The sequence below is a fragment of the Cryptomeria japonica genome, chromosome 6 (assembly GCF_030272615.1).
Source record: "Cryptomeria japonica chromosome 6, Sugi_1.0, whole genome shotgun sequence".
Taxonomy (NCBI): domain Eukaryota; kingdom Viridiplantae; phylum Streptophyta; class Pinopsida; order Cupressales; family Cupressaceae; genus Cryptomeria; species Cryptomeria japonica.
The window spans coordinates 550,481,252-550,507,284 of record NC_081410.1 but is presented as its reverse complement, the minus strand read 5'-3'; the positions used below and the strand labels follow the sequence as shown (position 1 = coordinate 550,507,284).

The following is a 26,033-nucleotide window of genomic DNA, read 5'->3' as shown; positions in this document are numbered from 1 at the left end:
TTTGCCTTTTGTTTCATCCAAATTGGACTTGTGAGGCCAAATATATAAGGGTTCGAAGTTGAGAAGTGGTTGCCAGTTTTGGAAGGTAGCTGATATTTTGGAGCATTTTGGATTAAAATATTCTAAGCCATTGCATCCAAAAGGCCCAAAATCCCTAAGATCTGTTGTGTATTCCCAACACACCTCATTTTGCGTCAAGCTAAATTTTGGTTTCATATCAATTAGGAAACAAGTAAAAGCAATACAATGGAGAAAACCTCAAAGAAATCCACAAATAGCAAAGCGTAACACTAAAAAACATGAAAGCTGCCCTTTTGTGGACATTGAAGGTCCAAAATCCTATGCAAAAGTTCCAAATAGGTCTTTCCTTCCCACAAGAGCAATTTCACTCTAAATTCCTCGCAAGCAGGAAGAGAAGGTGCAAACAGAAAAATGAAGTTGTTCTTTTCTCATGAGACATTTCACAACAATTTCCCCAATCATTTCCAGACCTGATCACCTCATTAATCACATTCAAAACATCTGCAGACATTCAATGTCGAAATGGAAAATGCACGATGAAAAGTGCCATTTCAACTCATTTCACACGCTATTCCCTAATGTATAGTAATTCCCCGCAGCTGCAAGAAACTAAGGCAAAAATGGAAAACGTTACCATTCCATTTGATGACCTTTCTCTTTGCAAGAAACTAACATGACAAAGGAACAAAAGCTTCCAACCAAATGGGTGGTATTTCTCCTCAATTGCTGAAGATTAGAGCTCGTTTGGAAGTACGAGTAAAACTCACACTTTTCCCCATGAAATAGTTTAAATGCACCAAGTGTTGAGATGACATGAAGAAAGAACTTAATGTATAGTCGACGAATGTGTAATGGACACCCTAGAATGCCCAAAAACTAAACCAACTGCTAATAGGAATTTAGTCAAACAGTTTGCATCCAACTCCTTATTTCTCCGTTTAATGTTTAAACCTCTTATGGCTTCGGAAATGAAATGTTTGTTTGTTTTTAAGTCTTTGCATAGGTTTAAAATCACATAACATGAACTAGAAGGAAATTACAATAATATGCAACATGAAGATTGAACTACTGCTGATATGATATTATTTCCAGAATTATTAAAGTCAAATACATAGCAGATTTTTCAACTCACTAAATACTCCAGCATTTTTGACATAATGTTCCAACAATGACTTCCCATCTTGCTGCTACAGTAACATGAATAGTGCCATGCTACAGTAACGTGAATAGTGCCACGCTACAGTACCGTGAATAGTGTTGTGCTACAGTAACGTGAATAGTGTTGCACTACAGTGCTGCTACAGTATTAATTAGTCTTCAATCAGTCCAATATCTTCATAAAATCATCCCTTCAGAATGGCATAAGCATTGGTCAAGAAGTGAAGAAGGTATGAGCAAAACACCAAATCTGCCTGTAGCTGGAGATGCACCCAATCTGCCTGTTAATGAAGCTGATAGAAATGGATTCCAAAGGCAAACCCCAAGGGAATGACGTCTAGAATGTCACAAGAGAGGATAGACGTCCTCTAATGCCAAGAACGGATCTGCAACTCACACATCAATTTCTTCTCATATTCAACATGCTGAATGAAGCCACAAAAGCTTCCTTTTATTCTTTCTCCAAGGGTCGACCCAACTCACTTGAGCAATGTGGGATAAAAATGTTCAATATAAAACATATTAAAATATTCACTTATGTCTCCCTTGGGTGCCCCTTTGATTTGCACAAATCCCCATCAAATAAATATTAAAGTAACACTTTAATATTTTACAATTAAATTAAATGTTACTTTAATAACACTTCAAGCATTAAAATATATTAGCAATCGGGCTCCGAATAGCGCGAGTGATAGCTCGTCCGAAAGCTCTCGTCGAGGAGTATCGAATCCAATCACCAAAGCTAGCCTCCATTGTGTCCTGTTGACTTACTAAAAATAGTAAGTATGCCTGAAACTAAGTAAATCAACTCCGTTTTAGCCCAAACTGGAAATGACTAGGCCAAAACACTCCAGGATCCCCTTAAACCCTTCGTTAGCCCTCGGAACCATGTAGAGATAGGCTAACGCACATACACTTGGTCAACTGCTAAAGTGGGGACATTACAGAATGTGTAATCACGCATACTAAATGTTGGACATTATTGACAATTGAGCGTACTACCCAAGTATCTCTCCACATTAATTATTGCTTTTCTCACAATTTCAAACCGAACTACTAGTATAGTCTTTGCATTTATTTCAAGCAATTACAAGCATTTTGTGAAAGCATAAGAGATTTTAGAGCATTGCAACGCAAGTTCGTTGCACATAGGAAGCATTCATCCATACACCTTGCTTCAGGTACTAATCTTAACTGGTTTTCAAATACCCACTACCAAGTATGTCATTTTAACAATTCCTAATTGAATTTTTCACGATTTAAAATGTTGTAGATTATTTACAATTGAAAATATTGGGTAAGTGTAACCCTAGTTTTTGCAACACTTACCTTTTCAGTAGAATACATAAGAAATGTGTTATTTTCTGTACAGTTATTCTATTTATCCCAAACCAAGTAGAATGAGTCGTAGACTAAAAGACATGAAGTTTGTGTTCCAAGGGATCTTTCTTGAAATCAAATTCAGAACACTATGGGTTCATACCATACACCACCCCGGGACATGTAAACCTAGCAAAGTTTCATGCAAGAGTCACCACGAGAAATGCAACCGAGGCCACCAAGAACCTAGTTGCCAATGGATTACACAAAGATGGGGACATTCCTATGTCAGCAGAAGTTACATAATTGATTCTGAAATGAATCCACAACTATAATACGGAGCAAAGGAAAGTAGTAAAGGAAGGGTTTGTGCAAACCTATCTCATGAGGGCATAGCTAGAACTTTCAACATCCCAATGCACCTTATTATGCATGCTCTAGAAAGGGCTAGTTCAAAAAATCACTATTTAGAAAATGAAAGGAAATGTCAGGTACTGACTTATGAAAGTTTGTTGGATGATGATAAGAAACCCGCATTTTCTAAGTTAACCAAAACCCTTTTCAGAAGTGACTACAAAGAAGAAATAAAGGATGCCATAACCCTACACAGTAAAGTTGTCGGAGTTCCTAAGGCAAGAACATTTGCACCATGGATGTACGTAGTGATTAAACTTGTCCATGATAAAGGGCACCATATACATTGTTCACAAGCAATTAGTGATGAGTTACACAGGCAAATGACCCATTTCATCCCAAGAGGGAAATTCTACTTGATGTCCTATGTTGTGTATCCTTGTGTTGTCAAATTACAAAGGAATGGTTTAAACAAGGTTGGAGTTTTAGGCAATGGCCTAGTTTAAAAGGTCGTTTATCAATACTATCCCTAGTTGGAACAAAGGAAATCTTTCAAACATTATAAAAGAGTGAATGGTTCATTCACTATGAGATTGGTTAGAAAGATGGAGAGGGATAAAGAAAAGATAATCTTAGTTGATGCACAACTAGCCATTAATCCTCATGGGAGCTAGTTCATACAATTCCCAAAATTCTCTTACATTCGAATTGAAGGATATTTAGATTGTCCATACATGCTCCCAAGGTATCCACTAGATAAAGTCATGTTGTTGGAATATGCAAGGCAACCCCTAGAATCACATTACATGTTGGATGTAATACGTTGAGGATGGGGTGTTAAATTCCCATTATACATAGGACATTATGAATGCCCTACGATTGCAGTTGCTAGAATAGCAAATTCAAAGTTGAACATGTTCAATCTAAAGCCTTTCGATTTGAGAAGGGCTAACTATGATCCCAAAAATAGAATTGAGTAGTTTATTAGCAAGAATAGGAAACATAAGCCTCATTTAGAGGATTATTGGGCTGATTGTCGAGACGACCATAAAGTAAGGAGAAGCCATTAGAAGAGGTGGCCTTAAAAAAAATTAAGATTCTCGAAGTTTGGAGGTCGCACAACAAATCACAGAAGATGATGAGAATGTCATGGACCTAGCATATGAGTCAGAAAGGATATTTGATCAAACCATTTGTAATTCAAATTAGTCTGAACCCAAGATTACTTCTTTACAAGAGCTCTCAAAAAGGTGATAGAATTCAATCAAATATGCTTACTCGTTATGCTCAAAATATCAAGAGACAAGGAATAGAAATTACTTATTCTAGAGAAGACAAACGAGTAGGAAAAGGAAGGTAGATACCCTTGTGTATGATGATCTCTTGTCAAAGAAAAGAAGAGTTTGAGAAATAAGAATGGTCGAAGTGTAAGGTCAACTGAAAAAGGTGATGTACCACCAATAGCAGGAGTGACAATTGTTTCCACTCAAGAGCATATGATCCTAGCCCCTGTAATTACCACAAGAGTCGTGGAAACCCCAATACTTGCTATACCAATCCTAACTCCTACTCAATTTGAGCTTGGCACATCAAGTAAATCTGCTAGACAAGCATTGGAGAAGGCTTCCACCAATGAGTAGTCACCATGTGAACGTAAGTTCAAGAATGTCGCATTCAACTCCAATCGCTCAACCTAGCATGTCACCATCTGCAACTCCTATCTCTCTCCCCTCAATGTCTAAACTAAACAAAGAGACAAAGATGGTTACTCTTGAGAGCAGATTAAGGGAAGAGTTTGTTGCCAATATATCTGCATCCTCTCTGCTACAAGTGAAGCAAGATAAAACAAAGAAAAAATGCTTTCTCTATTCCTTATGTCTAATGTGTTTGATTTAACATATGATGAGTATGAAGTAGGGACCAGTATTGATCCTATGATTGATTAATAAACTATTTATTCTATGTCTACAACAAAAGAAGAATCATTTCTTAAAAGGCTTGAATAAATAAAAGGCAATATATGATCCTACTTGAAACAAGAACTAAAGTGACAAATCTGCCTATTGAGGTGGTGCCACCAAAACCCCATAAGCTCAAAGTGGAAAGAAAATAGGAGGTTGTTATTGAAACCTCCTTGCCATCTAGAAAAGAAACAGAAGCCCTTGTCGAGTGTGAAGTACAAATAGAACCACAAGTAGAAACGAAAGGACAAATAGGAGTTGAAACTTCTATTGATAGTTTGGTTGTAGAACAAGTCTCTCAAGGTAAGGAGATAACGTGAGATGAATCAAACCTAGAGATAACCCCTACAATTGAAAGTGTGCCAACAGAATAAGTACATCAACACACAGAGAAAGCCCTTTGGTACTAAAGAAACGATAGATAATGTGGGTTGGCTCAATACAGAGCTTAACGCGGGACAACAAATCCATGTACTCCCTCTGGACATGAAAGAACTATTCTAAGATGAGGAAACACCATAGCTAAAGAGAAAGGCCAGGGTGAGATCCCATAGTCAAAAGGAAAAGGGATTGTACTTGAGTAGCCTACAGTGCCTTAAACTTGGTGGAGAAGGATGTAAGAGGAATGACCCCATCAGACTACCAAATGACAATTGATTTGGGCCATACTTCTAGAAGATAAGACATCGTAGAATCTAAAGCCTAGATGGATGTCATGATCTCTGGGCTAGAGAAAGATAAGAGATGAAAGAGAGAGATAAAGGCTCTCAAGTAGCATAGCTACAAAGTTTTATCAAGAGTCTGATGACCCAAGGAGAAAGCATAAATGAAGTACCACAACATCTGACACTAGTTTCTTAGGAACAAATTTCAAAGATGGAGAATAAGAAATATGCATGTGAGGTGAAACAAGAATGGGTAAGAGATTTCTTGGTAAAAAGTGAAGAAGCAATAACAATAGCTTGCCATAGTTGCTAAATTTTATTAGAACGGAAGGATAAGTCATAGATCTTAAGGCTAATCATCAAAAGAGACTAGAGCAAAATGACATGGAATTGTAAAGATTAAAGGCAATCAATCAACTAGAAGGTTGGTTGTTACTTGAAGAGAAAATTCTTACTCCAGGTGCTATACATGAGGTCCCTCATTGGATCAAAGAGCTCGAATTTGAACAAGATCTTGTCCAAGTAGGCAAAGAAAGATTAGACGAGTTGAGGGAGACAATTGTAGACTAGTTATTTGATGATGTGACTATTATTGAAAAATTTGAGTCTCATCATTCCACAAGGTTTGCAACACAGAACCTACAATAAGAGATTTCAAAGAAATGTATACCTATGTGCTTTAGTGATCCAATAGGAAACTATCACAAGGAGAAGGTAGATGATATCATATAGAATTATACTTTCATGAATAAGTATAGAAAGGTAGACAGACATAGGAAAGAAGACCTTCAGTTCATTGATACAACCTTTAATGACTACTTATTCGAGTGGCACAAAGCTTGAATGTATGCTACAATAGTAATCACCAAGCCTCATTACTTTTAGTGATTACCAGACTAGACTCAAAGGAGAGTATTTCCTCAAAGAAGACATGGAGGAATGAGTCGATACACATTTTAGTGTCTTTTTGTCTTTTGCACATACAATAAAAGATGCTATGGAATATTATATTGCCAACTGTCACCCACATGCCACCAGACAAAGAAGAAGAATGCTCTGTGCTTTCAGAATTGAAACATAATTCTTGTTCATTTTAAACATTCAAAAAATTGTTCACATTTTCTATACTCAAATTGAAGTTGAGTAAATTTGTGTATACAGTAAAAATTTATATGTTTTGTGGAGTTTGGCATTTCTAAAAGCCAATTCTAAAAGGCTGTTCTAAATCATACAACTTATGCAATCTTGCTGGTTGAATTTTGTGGAAACCTCAACATTGTGCCATTTCCCTAGGCATATTGGAATTCATTTTTGCAAATTGATCAATTATCGTTTGAAGATCACACTGTTTGTATGTGGTTGTGCAAGTTTATAGTGAAGTGCATGCAGTTTGCTTTCTATTTGCCTTACAGAATGTATCTATGTAACTATCTTAGAAATTGAAATATTTCTCTCTTTAACCCTAAATCTTTTAAATTTTATTGAAATTCAATTGAACATCCACTGATGTTGTGAGTAATTTGAGAGTGATAGGAATATTTTACATATTTCTAATGACTTGATGTGTAATGGATGTTATTTGTAATTAGAAATTGTAAACTATGAAATTCTTGTTTGGAATTTGAAAATCTTATAAACTCTGTGACTTCTTTAGATCAGCTTGTGAGTTGAAAGGAAAAAATGAACCATCGAAACAGTAAACACAAATAGGAAACAGGGGATGAAACTTTTTCCAAAATTGCAAATCCTATCACCAACCTTCAGAAAAAGGGAAAAAGGTTTGAGTGGACAAACAAATGTGAGCAAGCATTCCAAATACTAAAGAACAGGCTCACCATTGCACCAATTCTAATTGTGCCAGATCACAATGGCATATTTTCAGTTATAACAGATGCCTCTGGTGAAGGTTTGGGTGGTGTTATAATGCAAAATGGTCAAGTGGTAGCATACGAATCTAGGAAATTGAATCAATATGAGTTAAATTATGCTCCACGTGACTTGGAGCTAGCAGCTATTGTACATGCCTTGCAAATGTGGAGGCAATATCTTATAGGGAAACTGTTTGAACTCAAAATAGATCACTTGGGTCTTAAATACATATTTACCCAACCCAATCTTAATGCTTGACAGTCGCTAGAATTCCTGAGTGAGTATGATATTGAAATTGACTACATTAATGGAAAGGAAAACAGAGTGGTTGATGCACTCAGTACAAGGAAGCACCTTTATGTTATAACAACCTTTCACACAACCTTCAAGCAACAAGTCCTTGACAATTTAAAGGATGATGAACATTACAACAAAGTTAATTCAGCCCTACAGGAAAATGTCTCAGACCCAAGGTTAGATGGGTACAAGTTTGAACCAAACGATCTTTTGAGATTTCAAGGAAGAATGTACATTCTAGTCCAAGGTGCACTAGGGACTAAAAAACTAGAAGAAGCACATAATGCTTCATATTCTGAACACCTAAGGGTAGCCAAACTCATGGCTGATTTGAAACCATTGTATTTTTTGCTAGGACTTAAGAAGGATGTAACCGAATTTGTGGCTAAATGCCTAGAATGCCAGTTAGTAAAGGCTGAGCATGTGCATCCAGCAAGAAATTTATACCCACATGATATCCCTGAATACAAATGGCAAGTCATAACTATGGACTTTATTCAAGGGCTACCAAAATCACAAGCCAAGCATGATGTTATTCTAGTTGTGATAGATAAACTCATCAAGGTAGCACACTTCATACCTGGAAATTTGACAGATGGATCCATGACTTTAGCAAAGAAATTTGTCCAGGAAATATTCGGACTACACGGTGTACCTGAAACAATCATCTCTCACCATGATGCTCGTATAACATCAAGGTTTTGGAGGACCTTAAGTGCTGCCCTAGGGACACGTTTAAATTTTAGTATAGCTTATCATCCTCAGACTGATGGACAAACAGAGCGAGTAAACCAAATTCTTGAAGACTTGCTTAGAATGTATTGCATGGATCAACAATACAATAGGAGGAGTACTTACCCTTAGTTGTGTTTGCCTACAATAATTCCTTCCAATCTTGTTCGGGAATGGCACCCTTTGAGGCAATCTACAGTAGGAAATGTCGTACTCCTCTCAGCAGGGATAAGTTTGAAGATAGAATAATTGTTGGCACTGATATGCTAAAGGAGATAGAAGAGCAAATGAGAATAATTAATGGAAGACTAAAGGAAGCTTCTGATAGACAAAAAAGCTATGCAGAAAACAATAGAAGCTTCAAGGAATTTTCTATAGGAAATAAAGTATTCCTGAGAGAAAAACTTAAAAAAATTTCCATTTCTTTTGGCAAATCATCTAAAATTGCTCCTAGATATGTGGAGCCTTTTGATATCCTAGAAGTTATAAACCCAGTTGCGTATAGATTGGCTCTATCTCCAGCTCTCTCTCAGATTCTAATGTCTTTCATGTTTCTTTTCTTAAACCTTATCATCCAAATGCTTCTCACATTCTTGATTGGCGAGCCTTGAAGGTACAAGATCTGGAGTTGCTTCTGGTAGAACCCCTACGAATCCTTGAGAGGCACAAAATTCAATTGTGCAACAAAGAGTTGGTCCAATGCAAAGTTCATTGTGATTGATATTCAGAGGACAATGCTACATGGGAAGATGTTGCAGAAATGCAACAACTATATCCTCATTTATTTTAGTATATTTTTGCATACACGCCTTGATCATCGGGATGATGACTATACTTAGTGGGGACGGATGTCACAACCCTAATCGATGTGAATATTGCCCTTTCCTAATGATTTTAATGGAAAAGATCAATCACTTGCTCACACAAGAATGAAAACAAGTGATTTCTTTCCCGGTCTTTGAAGGTGACGATATGTGTTGAAAAGATAGTTCCCTAAAATATTGTAAGGTATTACCTGATGTCTAAGTATGCATATTTATTAAATTCTTGAAAAAATTATCCAATTTTTGGGTGGCAAGTTGTTGTGTCTTCACAACATGCGTCATTTTGTTTCAAGCTAAATAGGGACCTGTTGTGACGTATTCACACATCGCCCCATTGCAAATGGGGACCCCTGCTTTTTTGGTTTTCTAGGGTTTGCTTTCTAGGTTTTAGAGTTTTGTCTATTAGCCTTTGCTTTTTGAGTGTCACAAGGGGGATCACCTGGATAGCGGGCTCTGCTTGAGCTAGGTTGAGTCCACAGGGCCCCTGAATTAGGGTTTCTTTGAAAGTCTTCCTTAGGGCCTGGTTTTGCTCTTGTTGCTAGTTGTGTCTTGCTTGATGAGTGAGTATCATTCTTGAAGGTCCGAGCTAGGTCAAGTTGGTGAGTGATGAAGTCTGGAAAACTAAAGAATTCTCCAAAAACTAGATTTTGCAATATAACTCCTGGAGGTCCGAAACCACTCTCAAACATCCTGACAGTATATATGGAATATAACTTAAAGTATAAGAAAGAAGAAAGATATAAGTTCTTATACTTAAATGTTATATTCCATAAAATGATACTGACGGAGAGACCAAAATGTCAAATTTCGCTCCTGACCCTCCCAAAGGGTCCAAAGTGAATTTCGCTCCTGACCCTTCCAAAGGGTCCAAAGCGAATTTCGCTCCTGACCCTTCCAAAGGGTCCAGAGCAAAATTCTCCATAAGACATTCTACTTTGACCAAAACCTAGAACTAACGCATTCCTAGGCTTGAATGAAGGTAAAAGAACTTGTTTGAATGAGGAAATGTGAAAATGAAGTCAGGATTTGAGCCCAAGGATGATTTTCGCTCTTGACCCTTCCGAAGGGTCCAGAGCGAAATTCACTATAAACCACATTTGCTACCTTGAAAAGGCTTAAAACTTGGTTCCTCAAGTGGAAAACGATCTATATTTGCCTCCAGGAGAAAATTGAAGTTTGAAAAATGAACAATCAAGCCCAAATCAAGATTTTCGCTCCCCACACTTCCAAAGGGTCCAGGGCGAAAATCCTCCTAGACCTCATTTCCTTCCCTATTTGACCAAATTGTGATGTCCAAAGCATGTTGAAAGGGGAAATGGACATGATCTTGCCTTTGAGAGTGTTTGATAGCATTGAGGAATGAGGGTTTTCGCCAAGAAAGGAAATTTCGCTCCTGACCCTTCCAAAGGGTGCAGGGTGAAATTCCTTACAAGCCTACTTTATGACCTTTCTTAGGCTTAAAACCTTGTTCCTAGGGCGCAGAGAGATGAGATTTTACCTTGCAATGAAGTTTCAGGTTGAAGGAATGATGATTTTTAGCCTAAATTAAGAAATTCGCTAATGACCCTACCAAAGGGTCCAGAGCGAATTTTCTCTAAACCACCTTTTTTCCCAATTTTGTGCCTAGCCTAGTGCTGACTAAGGCAAGTTTTGATGGGAGAGGTCCTTAGGAATGACTTTGACTTATCAATGATTATCAAATTTGAAGGAATTGAGCCAAAAAGTGAATTTCGCTCCTAACCCTTCCAAAGGGTCCAGAGCAAAATTCCTTGTAAACCTAGTTTTTTGACCTTGCTTAGGCTTCAATCCTTATTGTTTGGATTAAAGATGATGAAATGTATCTTGTAGGGAAGAGTGGGATAGAAAAAATGAAGGAAATTTAGCCAAGAAAGTGAATTTAGCTCCTGACCCTTCCAAAGGGTCCAGAGCAAAATTCCTAAAATCACTTATCTTCCTTGCAAATCAAGTCAAGCTTTTGGTTTTTATGGCTTAGGGAAGGATGAAGCAAAGTTTCCTTGACCTTGGAGGTGAGTTGAATGGTAGAATTTGTCCTAAAAAGTGATTTTCGCTCCTGACCCTTCCAAAGGGTCCAAAGCGAAAATCCTAAAAACCATCTTTTCCTCCAAAATTTGAGTAAAGTTAAACCTGGACAAGGGTGAGAGAAGTCATTTGGTTTGCCCTAGAAGGACTCTTGATCACCAAGAATGCAAATTTTGAGCCAAATCGGGAATTTCGCTTCTGACCCTCCCAAAGGGTCAAGGGCAAAAATTCTTCAATCACCTTTTTTTCCCTTGCGAGATCAAGTCAAACTTGGGTTGGATGAGAGGGGAGAAGTGTTTTCTTTCCTTGTGAGGTGGAATCAAGTTGAAATAATGGAGGAATAAGCTCAAAACAAGATTTTCGCTCCTGACCCTTCCAAAGGGTCCAGAGCAAAATTCTTGGAAACTCATATTTTCTTCTTGGATATGGTCAAATTCTTGAGTTTTATGCCATGGTTAGATGGACTTTGATGTGTTCTTGCCTTTGAATATTGGATCGAAGTAATGGAGTAGCCAAAACAAGCTCAAAATAGGAAATTCGCTCCTGACCCTTCCAAAGGGTCCAGAACAAAATTCCTAAGATCCCTTATTTTCCTAGCAAAATCAAGTCAAAATTGGGTTTTTATAGCTTGCATGAGTGTGAGGATTGATGTTATTGCCCCTTTGAAGTTGGTTGAGGTCGAAAGATGGAAGAATAAGCCTAAAACAAGAATTTCGCTCCTGACCCTTCCAAATGGTCCAGAGCAAAATTCTAAAATCCATCTATTCCTCTCATATTTATGCCAAGCCAGGCCTAGACAAAGATGGTAGAGGTCCTTGAGATTGCCCTTGAGTGGGTTGTCGTCTCCAAAAATGATGATTTTAGGCTAGACGAAGAAATTCGCTCCTCACCCTTCCAAAGGGTCCAGGGCGAAATTCATTATAGGTCCTGTCCCTGGCCATGATTCCTAGCGAAATTCTCTTTTCTAGTCATTTTGAGGTCAAACAAAATGTTGCAAGCTTGGGAGAAGGATCCAAGGAGGAGATTTCGAGTATAGAAAGTGAGAGAAATGGAGTTGAGTGAGGGAAGGCAAGTATAGAGAGAAATTCGCTCCTGACCCTTCCAAAGGGTCCAGAGTGAAAAACATTAAAACCATCCTTTTCTCCAAATTTTGAATAAAGTTAGGCCTAGACTAGGGTGAGAGAAGCTATCTGGAATGCCTTGGAAGGATTTTTTATCATTAAAAATGCAAACTTTGAGCTGAAATTAGAATTTCGCTCCTGACCCTTTCAAAGGGTCCAGAGCGAAATTCTTCATCTACCTATTTCCTCCTTGTGTCAAGTCAAGACTTGGAGTCCTAAGGCGTAGTTGAGGTTGAAATGATGTTACTTTGCCCTGCAAGATGAATTGAAGTGAAGGAGATGAGGAATTGAGACCTAAAGCTTGGACTTCGCTCCTGACCCTTCCAAAGGGTCCAGAGCGAAATTCCCAATATCACCTAAATTGCTCACAATGACGATCAAGAAATGGATTCCCAAGCCTTGGTGGAGAAAAGACTAGTGTATGCTTGCCTTGGAAGGTATTTTGGAGTAGAGGCATGATGGAATTTGTCCAAAAGTGCAAAATTCGCTCCTAACCCTTCCAGAGGGTCCAGGGCGAAATTCTTATAGAGCCTGTCCCTAGAATGAATCTTGAACAAACTTCATTTTGATGTCTTCTTGTTGATGATTTAAGGTGTAAAATACTATGTTGAAATGAATTTATTATGTGTCCTTAATCATCTTTTGGTTTGTCTTGCAGTTGAAAGAAGACCAGGTCAAGACAAGGACGACCTTCTCCAGTCCAGCATCAACAAGGACGACCTTCTCTAGTCTAGCATCATCAGGGACGACCTTCTCCAGTCTAGCATCATCAAGGACGACATCTTTCAGTCCAGCGTTCCAAGGAAAGGTACACCATCCATCCTGCACATTGAAGACTAAGGAGGTTAAAGCAAGGGTTCGTTGAAGAGGCAGACAGTTTCAGAAGAGTTAATTAAAGTTAGCTTCTCAGCATCATCAAATTGAATATCTACCAAGTTGCAAGTGTCAAACAATGTGGCATCTCAGTCATCACTCCTCCAGTCGGATTGGTCCACCTCAGCGTGTCCAAATTCAATGTACCTGACTCATCAAAGATGGCACAAACTTTGATGTACCTACCCCGGTTATCCATTAGTCGAATATTCCAGAGAAGACATGTGTCCAAATAATGCAATTATTTCATTGGTCAGAATTGAGTTGGTTGTAACGAACCCTAATTAGGGTTTTCATTGTAAGATCTCGGCCATTGATTTCAAATTGATCTGAGCCATTGAATTGTATTGTGGGCGCTATATAAGTCCTGGCTCCTCAGTTGTAAAGGCTAATAGTTAGTCAGCAGTTAGAAGGTGAATAGTTAGAAATAGTGAATAGTCAGTTGATAGAATAGCAATTAAAGTAGAATAGAAAGAGAAGGCAAAGATTGTTGCCAAGATGTTGTTGTAAAAGACTTGTGAACTTCATTGAAGAAATGGTGAAATCTAAGGGTCGATTCAACAATTTGCATGGTCTCTATACTTCTCAGATTTGATTTCATGTTATTAAATGAGTGGAAGAAATGTATTTGATTGATGGTGGAATTCGTATATCCATACTACTAGCAGTTTGTTGATTGTAGACTTGCCTTGTGTAGTCAACTGGAATCATTCAGCTTAAGCTTAACTTCAATTGTCGCTTCTTCATTGACATGCATCAGCCTGATGGTGTCTATGCCTGTAGCTATGGTCTAAACATCATAAAGCTTTCCTCCAAAGATCGCACTAACCTTGTGGAGATGGTCTTGGGATGTCAAAACAAGACTTAGTTAGAATTTCATCAAAGGTCATTCATTGCTCCTACATTCTTAGTGTCAGAATTAGATCCTTCCCTCGCCTTCATCCTTTTTTCTTTTTTTTCAAAAAAGTCTAGGCTAGTGAAATCCTGTGTTCCAGCAATATTCAAAGCAAATCAGACGTTTAGTCATCAAGTGTAAGTCCCCTTGTGATTCCAGCAAAATCACATCATACCACAAAGAGCTTATCCACGAGTAGAGAACCTACATACAAGAACCTTGGAGTTGCCTCGACTGATCCTTCGGCGAAATCTTCAGCAGTCGAGAAACTTTGCTCAAAAGAGGATAAGGTACCTTTAGGTATTTTATTCTGTGTTCGTATGTGCATGAAAAACACATCAACATGATCCAATTTCAACTTCAGATCAATTAGGAAGCAAGTAAAACAAATAGAGTGGAGAAAACCCAGCAAAGATCAGCAAACAGCAATGCGAAACACTAAAAAAATGAAAACATAAAAATTTGTAAATGCTTAAATGTAAAAGCATGAAAGATGAGCGTTTTTTGAGAGAACTTTTGGAGGATAGTTAAAAGTGATAAAATTATGAAAAATGGCTGCCCCTTGACCCCACGAAGGGAATTCCCCTAGACCCCTAGAAGGAGTGCTACCCCTTCACCCCATTGAGGCTGTTGCTCCAAGACCCCACAAGGGGCAGTGCCTATTGACCCCACAACGAGCATTTCGTCTAGATTCCCACAAAGGGCAATGCCCCTTGACCCCATTGGGGGCGCTACTCCCAAATCTCCACTCTACTGTTAAAAAATAGAAAAAATGAAAATACTTTGAGGCCATGTTGGACAGAAGAGCAACATTTTTTTAATCTTTTCAACATTTCCCAATTGATCTCCTAGTAATTAAATTACATTTGTACTTCTAGTTTGTTAAATTAAACCCTAACCTAAGTAATGCACCTAGGGTTGTAGCAGCATTTACAAACTTGACTAAGATACAAGCACATGACTCCACATTGAGCTAGTAATGTTGGGCTCAGGGATAGAAGCTTGTTTCTACCATAGTCCATGAGTCCATATCATGATTTTTGTTTTTGATGCCATGGATATCATAATCCATGATTTTTGTATATCTTAAACACTTGACAATATTTATGCATCTAAAAAAGTTGATCATGTATACTTGTGTATGTGTTCAAAGTAGGTTCTATTTGATTAGTTTATTGTGTCTTTAAAGTTTATTTATTGAAAGGTGCATGATAGAAGTTTTACATCTCTATATATTTTATGGTTTTTTCAATTTGTCAGGTCTGAGCCAAATCCAAGTTGGGGTCAACAATCAGCTCGCCAAGTCTACACCCAGTCCAATACTTGTTATGCAATTGATACTCAGAAGTCTGCAACCAGTTTTTTTTACACTTGGATCCAAAGTAGTTTCTTGGCAAAACAAGTTGCAAGATAAAATTGGCTATCTTTCACAAAAGCATAATATAAGGCAGCCATGAATGGAAGTTGTTAAACGATGTGGCTCTGAAGAATAACCAACAATCTCCAACTTCACTTATCTGTGACAATAAGAGTATGCTCAAGATGGTGAAGAATCTAGTCTATCATGCTAGAACGAAGCATACTGAGGTTCATCATCACTACATTAGCTAGTTCGTCAATAATGAAGACATCTATCATTATTATTGTGCTACCAATAAATAAATTGCTGACATAATGTAAATGTCTTGAAAAGATGAATTTGTCAAATTTAGAGATGAAAATGGAGATGTATCTAGTTTATTCATTAATGGAGTGGCTAGTGGGGTGCCAAGCAGGGACACAGTATTAGATGATATGAAATTAGAAAGGCTAGGCAACCTAATAATTTGAGTTTGCTTAGTAATAGGCAACTTGCTGCACCTAAAGCAAAATCTCACTAGTATTTTGTTGCACTGTTTTGTATTTGTTATTTGGTTTATTGCCTATGTAAGGCTGCATAATGTAATGTAAAGCTATGGATTTGTTAATTATGCTTATAAATGGGTAGTAGAGTTATATTGAGTATTAAAAAACAATCTGACCAGTTGTCAATCTCACCTAGGCGTTGGCCTTCCATCGGCACCAGCTCCATCCATGTTAAAGACATGACCTCCACGAGGCTGACAGAGCATCATCTTTATTGCCTGCTTTTTTAAGCCACAGTTGACAATGTTCACAACAATGTTTCAATTAATAAAATCAACACTAATTTTAAAAAGTTCTACAGTCCAAAGAGAATATTTTTTGTACATTTAACCATCATTACCTCTCTACAACAAATCATTGTTCCCAATGTATTGGTAGTCACGACTTCCCTGCACATTTAATGCTTTAAAGTCATTTACACAACATAAAGGGAAAAGTAAAAAGTATAACAGAATCACATTTAAGGTAAAGCCATAGTAAACATTAGTATCTTACATGAGAGCTTCATCACTGGTCTCCATCAAAGGCTTATAACTGTATGCATTTGAGCCAGCATTGTTTATCTGTGGTATTACCCAAAAGGATCAAGATCACACAATTCTTACAGTGTTTTGAAACATGAGAGAGACAAAGAACAAGTAAAATAGATTGAGGAGAATTCTGATTGGAAAATTTGTGAATATGATGAAGTAACCCAAAATACAGAACATCGTAGTTTCTAGTGTTCTTCACAGAATGAATAATAAGTGCACTAGGAATAACATAAAATGAAAGCATTTTGATGAGACTGAAAAGAGATGTCTAGGAATTGCAATTGCATAATTTCCATATATACTACTACAAGCCTAAATAAACTCTTGTAAAGTCGCATAAAGCACAGATCTCAGCCGAAATAACATCAAAACAAAACAGAAGTTACAATATTAAGATCAATACATAATTGATAGACTTGTGATTTTGGGTTCATGCATTATGACATACAAAATGAAAAATTGAGAAAAATTAAAATCTTAAACACAGTAATTGAAATTATGTCAAAACATTTTAGTGTCATGAAGATTAAGACAAGATGACCTGTAAGACCACATGGCACTAGAATGAGAAAAATGTTTCAGATTCAATTTTCAAAGTAGATATCCTGCCAGCATCAAGTAAGAGGTAAAATAAATGGAAATCAAAATGTGAAGTGAGATAAAAGAAAATTTCCACTAATCACATGAGCATGAAGCCTCATTTATGCTAGACTTAAACAAAGGGGCACAGTATAGAAAGCAATAGTGGGAAAATATTAGAATTCTGAGCTTCCTTGTACTCTGGAAAGACCAAGGAATCAGGGGCAAATGGCAACAAACATTGCAAGTAATAGCGATGTAGCATTCAAGAGTAAAAGAAGATTAATACAAAGGCAGATAGAAAAAGGGCATGAGATACCGATATAATTGTTCATGTGAATGCTTTCAATCCCACATACACCCCACTTCAAAAAGATTTTCCTTTTGCTGTTGGACAGACAGCTAAATCACTAAAGGGAAAGAAGGATAAGCATGAGCTTCACAAAAAAGAAGACATCACAAGGTCAGCAATGGTGAAGGAGTCCGGACCAGTTGAAAGATAGATTTCCTAGGGCACAAAAAAATGCAACAAACCCCTTTCACAATTGTGATGGTCTCTGCAAAACTCCATTAGTGTTGGCACATGCTTCCTTTGCACTAGCTCTTGTCAAAATGCCACAAGAGCAGGGACCTTTGGCTTCCAAGAGAATGGATTGTGAGGGACTATTCAAAGAGGTGGATCCCCCTCATAAGGTTTGCCCCGCAAAGGAGCTCCAGCAAAATCATAATCCAATTTAGGGCATGGTGCAAGCAGGGATTGATGATTCTTACCTCTTTGGGGATATACCTGTTTTGTTTTCTTGATCCATCTTGGATCTCTACCTTGCTAAACATTGAATTGATTCCATTGCGGAACTCTTGGGTAGAAGCTATCTAATTTTCTGCTTTGTGGCTAAAAAAATGTCAGATCTACAAATGGGTGGAAGAATCTTGGCCCTCTAGTATTGACCCTTTTGTTTCTCTACTACCTAGACGAATGTTGGTTGTCAAATTTCAGTCTTGTGTGGACAAAGAGTTTGTTTGGACTAATGCTCCCTAACTTTTTGGCAAGAGCAAGATTTTCATTGCCTATGGCCCCTTCCTTTAACATGCTAAACATGAGTCTATTGAAGCTTCTTGCAAAACAAACTGGATAATTCATCAAGATTGGTCCTTCTACTAAAGATTTGCAAAACCATTTTGTCAGATTTTGTGCCTTGGTTGATCTATCCAAACCCCCTTCTCGCTCCATCCATATTCAATTAACACATGCTTTTGCTGCTTTCACTGTAATCAGATGGGACACTTTAAAAATGAGTACAACCTTCCCACAGTTTCTTCTACTAAGATAGTTTATCTTCAAAGTGGATTTTGAAAGTTGGTAAGCCACATTTTGATTTTTATTCGGAGAAACCACAATCAATTCATGGCTCTTCAATTTGTGGTGTTTGAAGTTTTTTTAAATCTTTGGCCAAGTATATTGTTATTTTCTATATGTCTTGTTTTAAAGTGGTCCGATCTTTGGACTCCACTTCCCAAGAAACCTTTACCACCTCAACCCTTTACATGAAAGAATAAAAGAGAGCGTATGCACTTGTTAGTGTCGTGATGTCAAACGCCATAAGATTTGACAACAGGATGCAAACTTGTCCAAAAATTCGTGATGTTAGGCATGTTAAGCCTTGGCAATCGGATGCACACTTGTGTACAAAGCAAGATCCCTATAGCCGCTTATAGGTGTTAAGTAGACAGTTCTCACTTTTTGTAAGAGGCTACCTGTTGACGTGTATTTTGTACACAATCATACACAGAATAAAATACCGACAGGCATCTTATCCTCTCTTGAGAAAATAGTCTCTAACTGCTGAAGATCTGCAAAAAGGATCAGTTAGATGGACTCCAAGGTTCTTTTAGTGGGGTCTCCACGTGTGGACAAGCTTTTTAGTGGTATGATGTGATTTGCTGTTTCCTTCAAGGCGTCTTACGGATTCAAAAGCTCGAAGATTTTACTAATCTAAAAAGGAACTTTCAAAAAAATGGAAAAAGGACAGGGTTTAAGGAAGTCTAATCTAGCCTAACCCTATGAACGACTTAGCATGAATGAGATTTGGCAAGATTCAACCAACTTCAATTTTGCCATAAGATAACAACTCAACTGAAATTAGTGCGATCTTCTAAGGTAATAATGGTGTTCAATGCATCAAAGACCAAGGACACTACTACGAAGGTACATATCCTAGATGCGAAAATGCTTGAAGGTTAAGGACTCAAAATGTTTTCCAGTCGACCACGCAAGGCGTTCCTACAATCAGCAAGAAGCTAGTGGTTTGGATTGCGAATCCTACCAAATATCAAATCTCACACTTAGCCTTTCAAATTAACAAACTACTTCGATTGAGCGTGATTCAAGTACATCCAACAACCATGAAGATAACTTAAGAAATTTGCAACAAAACACCATAACTTCAATATTTTATTGATTTCCAAGTCATCATATACAACAATTGCTTGAATTTCTCTCTTCAAGACTCAATCTTGCTACAAAATAAAAATTGCTTCTAACTCTAATCTCTCTATTACATCAACTATTATCTCTCTCACTTATTCACTATTAACTATTATCTAATGAAATGAAAAATGGGGGTATAAATAGCATCCCCAGTTACAATGAAAGGTCCAGATTGAAAGTAAATCAATGGACAAGATCATGACACCTAAACCTTAATTAGGGTTTGTTACAAATGACCTCCTTTTTACTGAACAATATTAAATACATAGCCAAATATTAAATTTGGCACAAAAATCTAGGAGGTATCAACCAATGAGAAATAAGATGTCATGTCATCTGTAACAACCTTTCATCTAGAATCTTATTCCCTTTCCAATTCTCTTTCTTAGCATATGCAATGAATTTTGTCACGATTCCTTCGATTTCTGTGCTTGGAATCTCGGGAAGATTCTTGATACTCTCTTCTAAGTGGATAACCTGATCAAATGCATCTAGAAGAGCTGTGTCCCAAGTAGGTTCAAGTTCCTTTGTTCTATCAATCAGGAGCATGGTGGCATACATCTGATCATACTGCTCATCTGTAACATCTGCGTCCTTGCGAAAGATGATCTTGATTCTATCCTCAAATTCTTGTAAATCCACATCTGTCTCGACCTCGATCCTTCTGCCAAGAATGGTACGAAGTACCTCAAATACTCTGTCCTGGATCGGATTGATCACCTCCTCAACTTGGCCACATCTAACACTGATGTCCTCAAAGAGAACACTCTTTATATGGAGTAAGGTTGACCACTGAAACAAACTGTGAGAATCACCTTCTAAGATTCTCTCTTGTGCTAAAATTCTTCTGGATGTGTGTCTTATAACTTTCAAGACAGGGATGACAACGTCCTTGGTATGGGCAAATGCAGCTACTGTTGCCATCAATCTGTGAATAATCTCAAGAACTTGGATAGCCTGATGGGTGATCTTCGACATCCTTGTAACAAACTCAATGGCCACCGTGTGAGATCTATCCATCCAACCACATGTACGCTGGACCAGGTTCCTGAATCTTTCTGCTTCATTGATTGATTGAAGGGGTAATGCCTGCAATGGTGATCTAACCGGATCCTGACGTCCCAAAGGTTCATTGATGTGACTGAAATATGTCCTCCATGCACCGACCTCTCTCTCAAGCTTTCTATTCTTTTCCACTTCTTCTCTAAGCTTGTCCTTCAATGCCTCAAATGTGTCGGTGGCATCGTCTAAAGTCTGCTCTGTTGTGGAAGGTCCTAACTCAATAGTCTGTATATGATAGTCCTATGCTAGGATCTCACCCTCATATTTGTCTGCTGCCGGTGTAGCTATCTGCAGTTTTCTAGATCCAGTCTCATCTCGAATCATCTTGGACATCTTTGTAGCCTTCTTCTTCTCTGTTGTCATATGTGAACGTCCAACGAGGCTCTCTAAATCAATTGCACTGTCCTCGTCCTCAATTACGATCACCTTAGTCAATCTTTCCTTCAACCAATCTGGGATATTTGATCTTGTCTCTTGAACTTGAATTTCTTTGTGTACTATTTCTTCTTGTCTGGGAGGAGATGTTACTTCATTATCATTATCTAAATCATAGTCTTGGAGAGATCCATCGGATGAAACATGCTGTGCCTGTTCTTCCTCCTGTCTGTCATTCTGTACCATCGATTCCATGGACTCTTCCACTCGAACTATTCTATCTTCTGGTCTGGAAGAAGTACCTGGTGTTTGATCTTTGTTGGCACCTTGCTTTTTCTTGGAAGGCTCTTTCTTTTCTGATCTTTCCTTTCTCTTCGAACCTCTCGAATGGAGATTGCCCTCACTGGCACATCGAAGGTTACCTTCACCTGAATTCCTAGGATTAGGATTGCCTTCACTAACACTGGCTCCACCTTCGGCTGGCTTTTCTTCCAAAGTAAAAGACATAGCTATGCCCTGTTCTCTCAACTTCTGATGTTGAACGTCTACCCATCTGCGAGTACAAGACAAGACTGGTGCCATCAAATCATCTAAATCCACGGCCTCGGGCTCATTCCAATTCAAACTTATTGTTTTGCTTTCTCTATCATATGAAGATTGGATGTGCCTGCCGTTGTCCTGAGCTTGGTCGGCCACTCTGTAAATCTTACATTTCCTGATGAAATCCAAAGGCAATCTAGAATGTATCTTACGTTTCACTTCAAGATCATCTAGGAGATTCATCATAAAATCTTCAATTTGGTACTCATGTCTAAATCTTCTACCGACCGTCTCCTCTAAATGTCCATGTGGATCAAAACTATTCCTCCAAGCAAAAGATGAAAAAGGATACAAGGCTAACTCCTCTGCGTCATCCATGGCTAAGACATTAGGACATACCTCAACTGAATTACCCAAAATAATAGGTACCTGAACTCCATTCTGATGTCTGTGTCTGAATGCCTTCACATATGCTGCCAACTGCCTTGTTACTTCAAGTAACACAATTCTGTCTGTCGGGTACCTCGGCAACATGTATGGAGGTAAAGGACATCCATACACTCTAATGTAAGTGAACTTGAGAAACTGAATGAACCAAGCACCGTACCTCTTGATGAATTCCTGGGCATCCTGAGATAATCTGTTGTGAATCCCTCCTCGCAACGTCCTTGTGATGTTCATCGTGAAAGTATCATTGATTAACTTGTAGTTCTTCCCTGGTGGATGATGCAAGTAGGTATAGGATTCACAAACTCTGACCTCGCCGGGTCCTCTTCCAATCACTCCTCTGTGAGGTAGTCCTGCGTACTCAACGCTCCTGATTAAGGCATAGATGACGTATGAACTCATGTGGAAGGACTTAGTAGCCCTGAGTCTTCTCAACTGTACGTCCAAGCAATGGCTAATTATCCTAGCCCAATGTATTGTACCCTTTCCTTGAACAATCACCTGGATGAAGTAAAACATCCATTTCTCAAAATAGAAGGCATGAGGTGCTCCTGTAACTCTGTTGAGCATGGTAATCAAATCTCTGTACTCCTCTTGGAAATCAATCCTGTGTGGTGTGTTCGGTACTTGGCTCAGACGGGGACGACTCTTGAGTAGCCAGTTCTTGTTGATTATGCTTAGGCAAGCATCTGGATCATCATCGTACACTGATCTGGCTCCTTCAATGCTCTTGTATATCATGTCCCTGTGCTCTGGAAGATGGAAGGCTTCGCTTATGGCTTCCTCTGAAAGGTACGCCAAAGTGTTTCCCTCATTGGACACAATTGTCCTGGACTGCGGATTGTAATGACGGGCACACTCGATCATCAACTCGTGGCACTGAATGGCTGGAGGAAAACCGGCCGCCTTGATGATGCCACTCTCTATTATTCTCCGGGCGACAGGTGATGGCTTGCCGATGTAAGGGACCTCTCGGAACTTCTTCGTGCTAAAGTTCCCCAAGTTTGTATCTCCAATGTTGCTCCACTTGGACACGATCTTGGTCTCCACTTCTTCGGTCTTCTGATCTTCTTTCATGAGAGCCGAGCGACTGGTGGATGCTCCCGCCTTTGGGGTCGCCATACCTACACAACATTTCATTATAAGAAATAGATTTTTGCAATAAATAACGTAAATAAGAGAGATAAATTTTAGGAAATCTCATGATAAGTCTCTAGAGTTATCATTTCCTAAAATACAACGATTGAGCCAAGAGATTTAAAATTCAAAATTTCAAAATTTGAAATATGACGATGAATGAATAAAACAATAATAATTAAATCGCCATACCTCGATAGAGAGCTAACTCTAGAATGCAAAAACAAAATTTGCCTAGGCAAAATTGAGGTATAAAGTAATCTTCAATATGATCTCCTCAAAATTGACTTCGCCACCTCTGGATAGAACGTGATCTTCAATTATCGCCTTGGACGTGGTCTCAAATGGATCTTCAAGTTCACACAAATAAATCTCCAAGTCTTTAGCAAATTCGCCTTAGTGTATCCTCAAGCTCGCACTTGGTGTGGTCTTCAAATTCGCACCACCTTTTGATTGCTTACGCCACCTTGGATGGAATTCGCACCTCTTCAAACACACTTCGCACTCCACACAAGATGATACTAGCGCCACCTTTGGTTTGAAATCGCACCACCTTTTGATAACTAAGCGCGCCACCCTTGGATGAATGAAACTCGCACTATATTCGCCTCTTCTCAATTCGCATGAAGGAAGGTAAAATAATGATGTAGAAAATGATAATTCCACCCCCCCTTATATAGCGCTTGCAATCGATTTATCCCTTAGGCCGACTTGATAAAATATAACAATTTCAAACGATTTTTAAATGATTTGCAATGACATAACAAGGCCGACTTCCATATATGAGCGCTCCAATTCGATTTTTTTATTAATTAATTAATTAACTATTAATGCCTTGCGTTTTTTTATTTGAGAATTTCGATTTTAAATAAAGGCAAAAAATAATTAATAAGAGATAACGCCATATTAAATGCCAAATAGAAATGAATTTTCAATTTTTTAAATTGATTTAGCATTTAAAGCAAATTCGAATTGTTTTAATTTGGCGCCAAAAATATGAAAATAAAGGGACGTACCTCATCGCTCTGGTCCCTTGGAGAGGGACAGGAGCGATCCATGATTTTTGGCATGATTCTTGCGTTTTCAACGTTCAACTCCTTCATTTCCACGTCGCAAATCGATCATCTGGTGGTCCTTCGAACTTGAATTTCTTTCTTGTGCGAGTAAATGCATCTTATGACCATTATCGCCCTGGTCCCTTGGAGAGGGACAGGAGCGATCCATGATTTTTGGTTGAAATTCTCCATTTTGGTACGATCCTTTCCTTGTATCATCTTCCAGATGCCATTTAAAATCCTGTGCGTCCTTGTCTTAACGTGATTTTCAAAGAATATCATGTGTTTTGTCTAACATCGCCCTTGTCCCTTGGAGAGGGACAGGAGCGATCTCCATGTCTTTATGTTCATCTTGTATCTTTGACCTTCGTACCTCCATCGTAAGGCGAATAATATCATTGCTTGTGTCCTTTCGCGCTTATTCCATTTGTCTTCATTATGTGTTTGGACGTATTAAAGGGACCATCGCCCTTGTCCCTTGGAGAGGGACAGGAGCGATCCTAAGGTTTTTGCTTGAAATTGGCGACTTTTAAACTTCGATCTCCTTTGCAATGTCCTTCAAACGTCGTCCTTCGCACTTCCTAACCTCGCTTCACCTTGATCTTTGAAGGAACGTGAGTGTTTTGATAGTATCGCCTTGGTCCTTGTCCCAAGGACAGGAGCGATATGAGCTTTTACCTTGATTAGCAATGTTTGGACGTTTAAAACTCTTGCATGTTATCATCAAATGATGGCTTGAACCTTGTTTATCCTTATGGAGTCTTGACTTAGCACGTACTTGAAGCAAAACGAAGGATCCAAAGCAAATCGCCCTGGTCCCTTGGAGAGGGACAGGAGCGATATGGTCCATATGTTCATTTTGGTGATTATTTAACGTTTGAAATCTTCATGCATCACCCTTCTACCTTTCCGTGGACCCTCTAAGACCTTGCGAAATCTTGTCCTTACGTAAATCTTGCTCAAAATGATCAATACATCTAACATCGCTCTGGTCCCTTCCTGAGGGACAGGAGCGAAGTTCATCATTACGAGCTTGTTCTTGTTTATTTCAACTTACAATTATCTTCATTGCGTGAAATGACGTCCTTTAAGTCCTCTTGGTAACTTAATATCTGTTTGTCCTTTGAAATCGATGCCTTAATGGAAATATCGCCATGGTCCCTTCCCATGGGACAAGAGCGATCTGGGTCTTAGAGTGCACATTCCTTCCATGTGATGACTTTTACAACCTTGCGCTTGATGGAAATGCCCAAAAATGTCCTCGCCACCCTTCGTCTTGACTTGGATCGGTTTAAACATGAACAAGAAGCAATACAACCATTGTATCGCCCTGGTCCCTTGGAGAGGGACAGGAGCGATCCTCCCCTTGTGGCCTTCATCTCACTTTGCCAGGTTCCAAGTTTATATTCAACGGACTCGTCCTTCTTCCCTCTATTCGTTCATGCCTTGACATCATTTGTAACTTTGCAAGAAAAGCAATTATATCAAAAATCGCTCTGGTTCCTTCCTGAGGGACAGGAGCGAACTAGGCATTTAACACTGTTATGGACGTCCCAAAAATCTTCAATTTATATTCAATGCGTTCATCTCATGTTCTCCTTTGTTTTTGAACGTAAACTTGCCTTGACCCTTGTCTGGATTTTGCAAAATGAAGGAAATCGCTCTGGTCCCTGGGAGAGGGACGAGAGCTACAAGGTACTTCGCCCTGGTCCCTTGGAGAGGGACAGGAGCGATTTAGTCAATATAGGTCATTCTCCTTCGTTTTTGCATCTCAAATTATAT

General features: G+C 38.6%; 1 protein-coding gene across 6 annotated transcripts in view; it reads right to left on the bottom strand.

The window, feature by feature from the left end:
* LOC131041271 (chlorophyll(ide) b reductase NOL, chloroplastic) overlaps positions 1-26,033 on the bottom strand; it is a 217,369-nt gene that overhangs the window by 74,282 nt on the left and 117,054 nt on the right. For all 6 annotated transcript variants that reach the window (XR_009104996.2, XR_009104997.2, XM_057974302.2 and 3 more), the window contains exons 5-7: positions 16,531-16,598; positions 16,376-16,424; positions 16,168-16,253 (exon numbers count right to left, since the gene is read on the bottom strand). Coding sequence is in view for 4 of the 6 variants with exons in the window: in XM_057974302.2 (XP_057830285.2) it covers positions 16,168-16,253; positions 16,376-16,424; positions 16,531-16,598 (203 nt within the window). In the remaining 2 variants the exon portion in view is untranslated. The remainder of the gene's footprint in view (positions 1-16,167; positions 16,254-16,375; positions 16,425-16,530; positions 16,599-26,033) is intronic.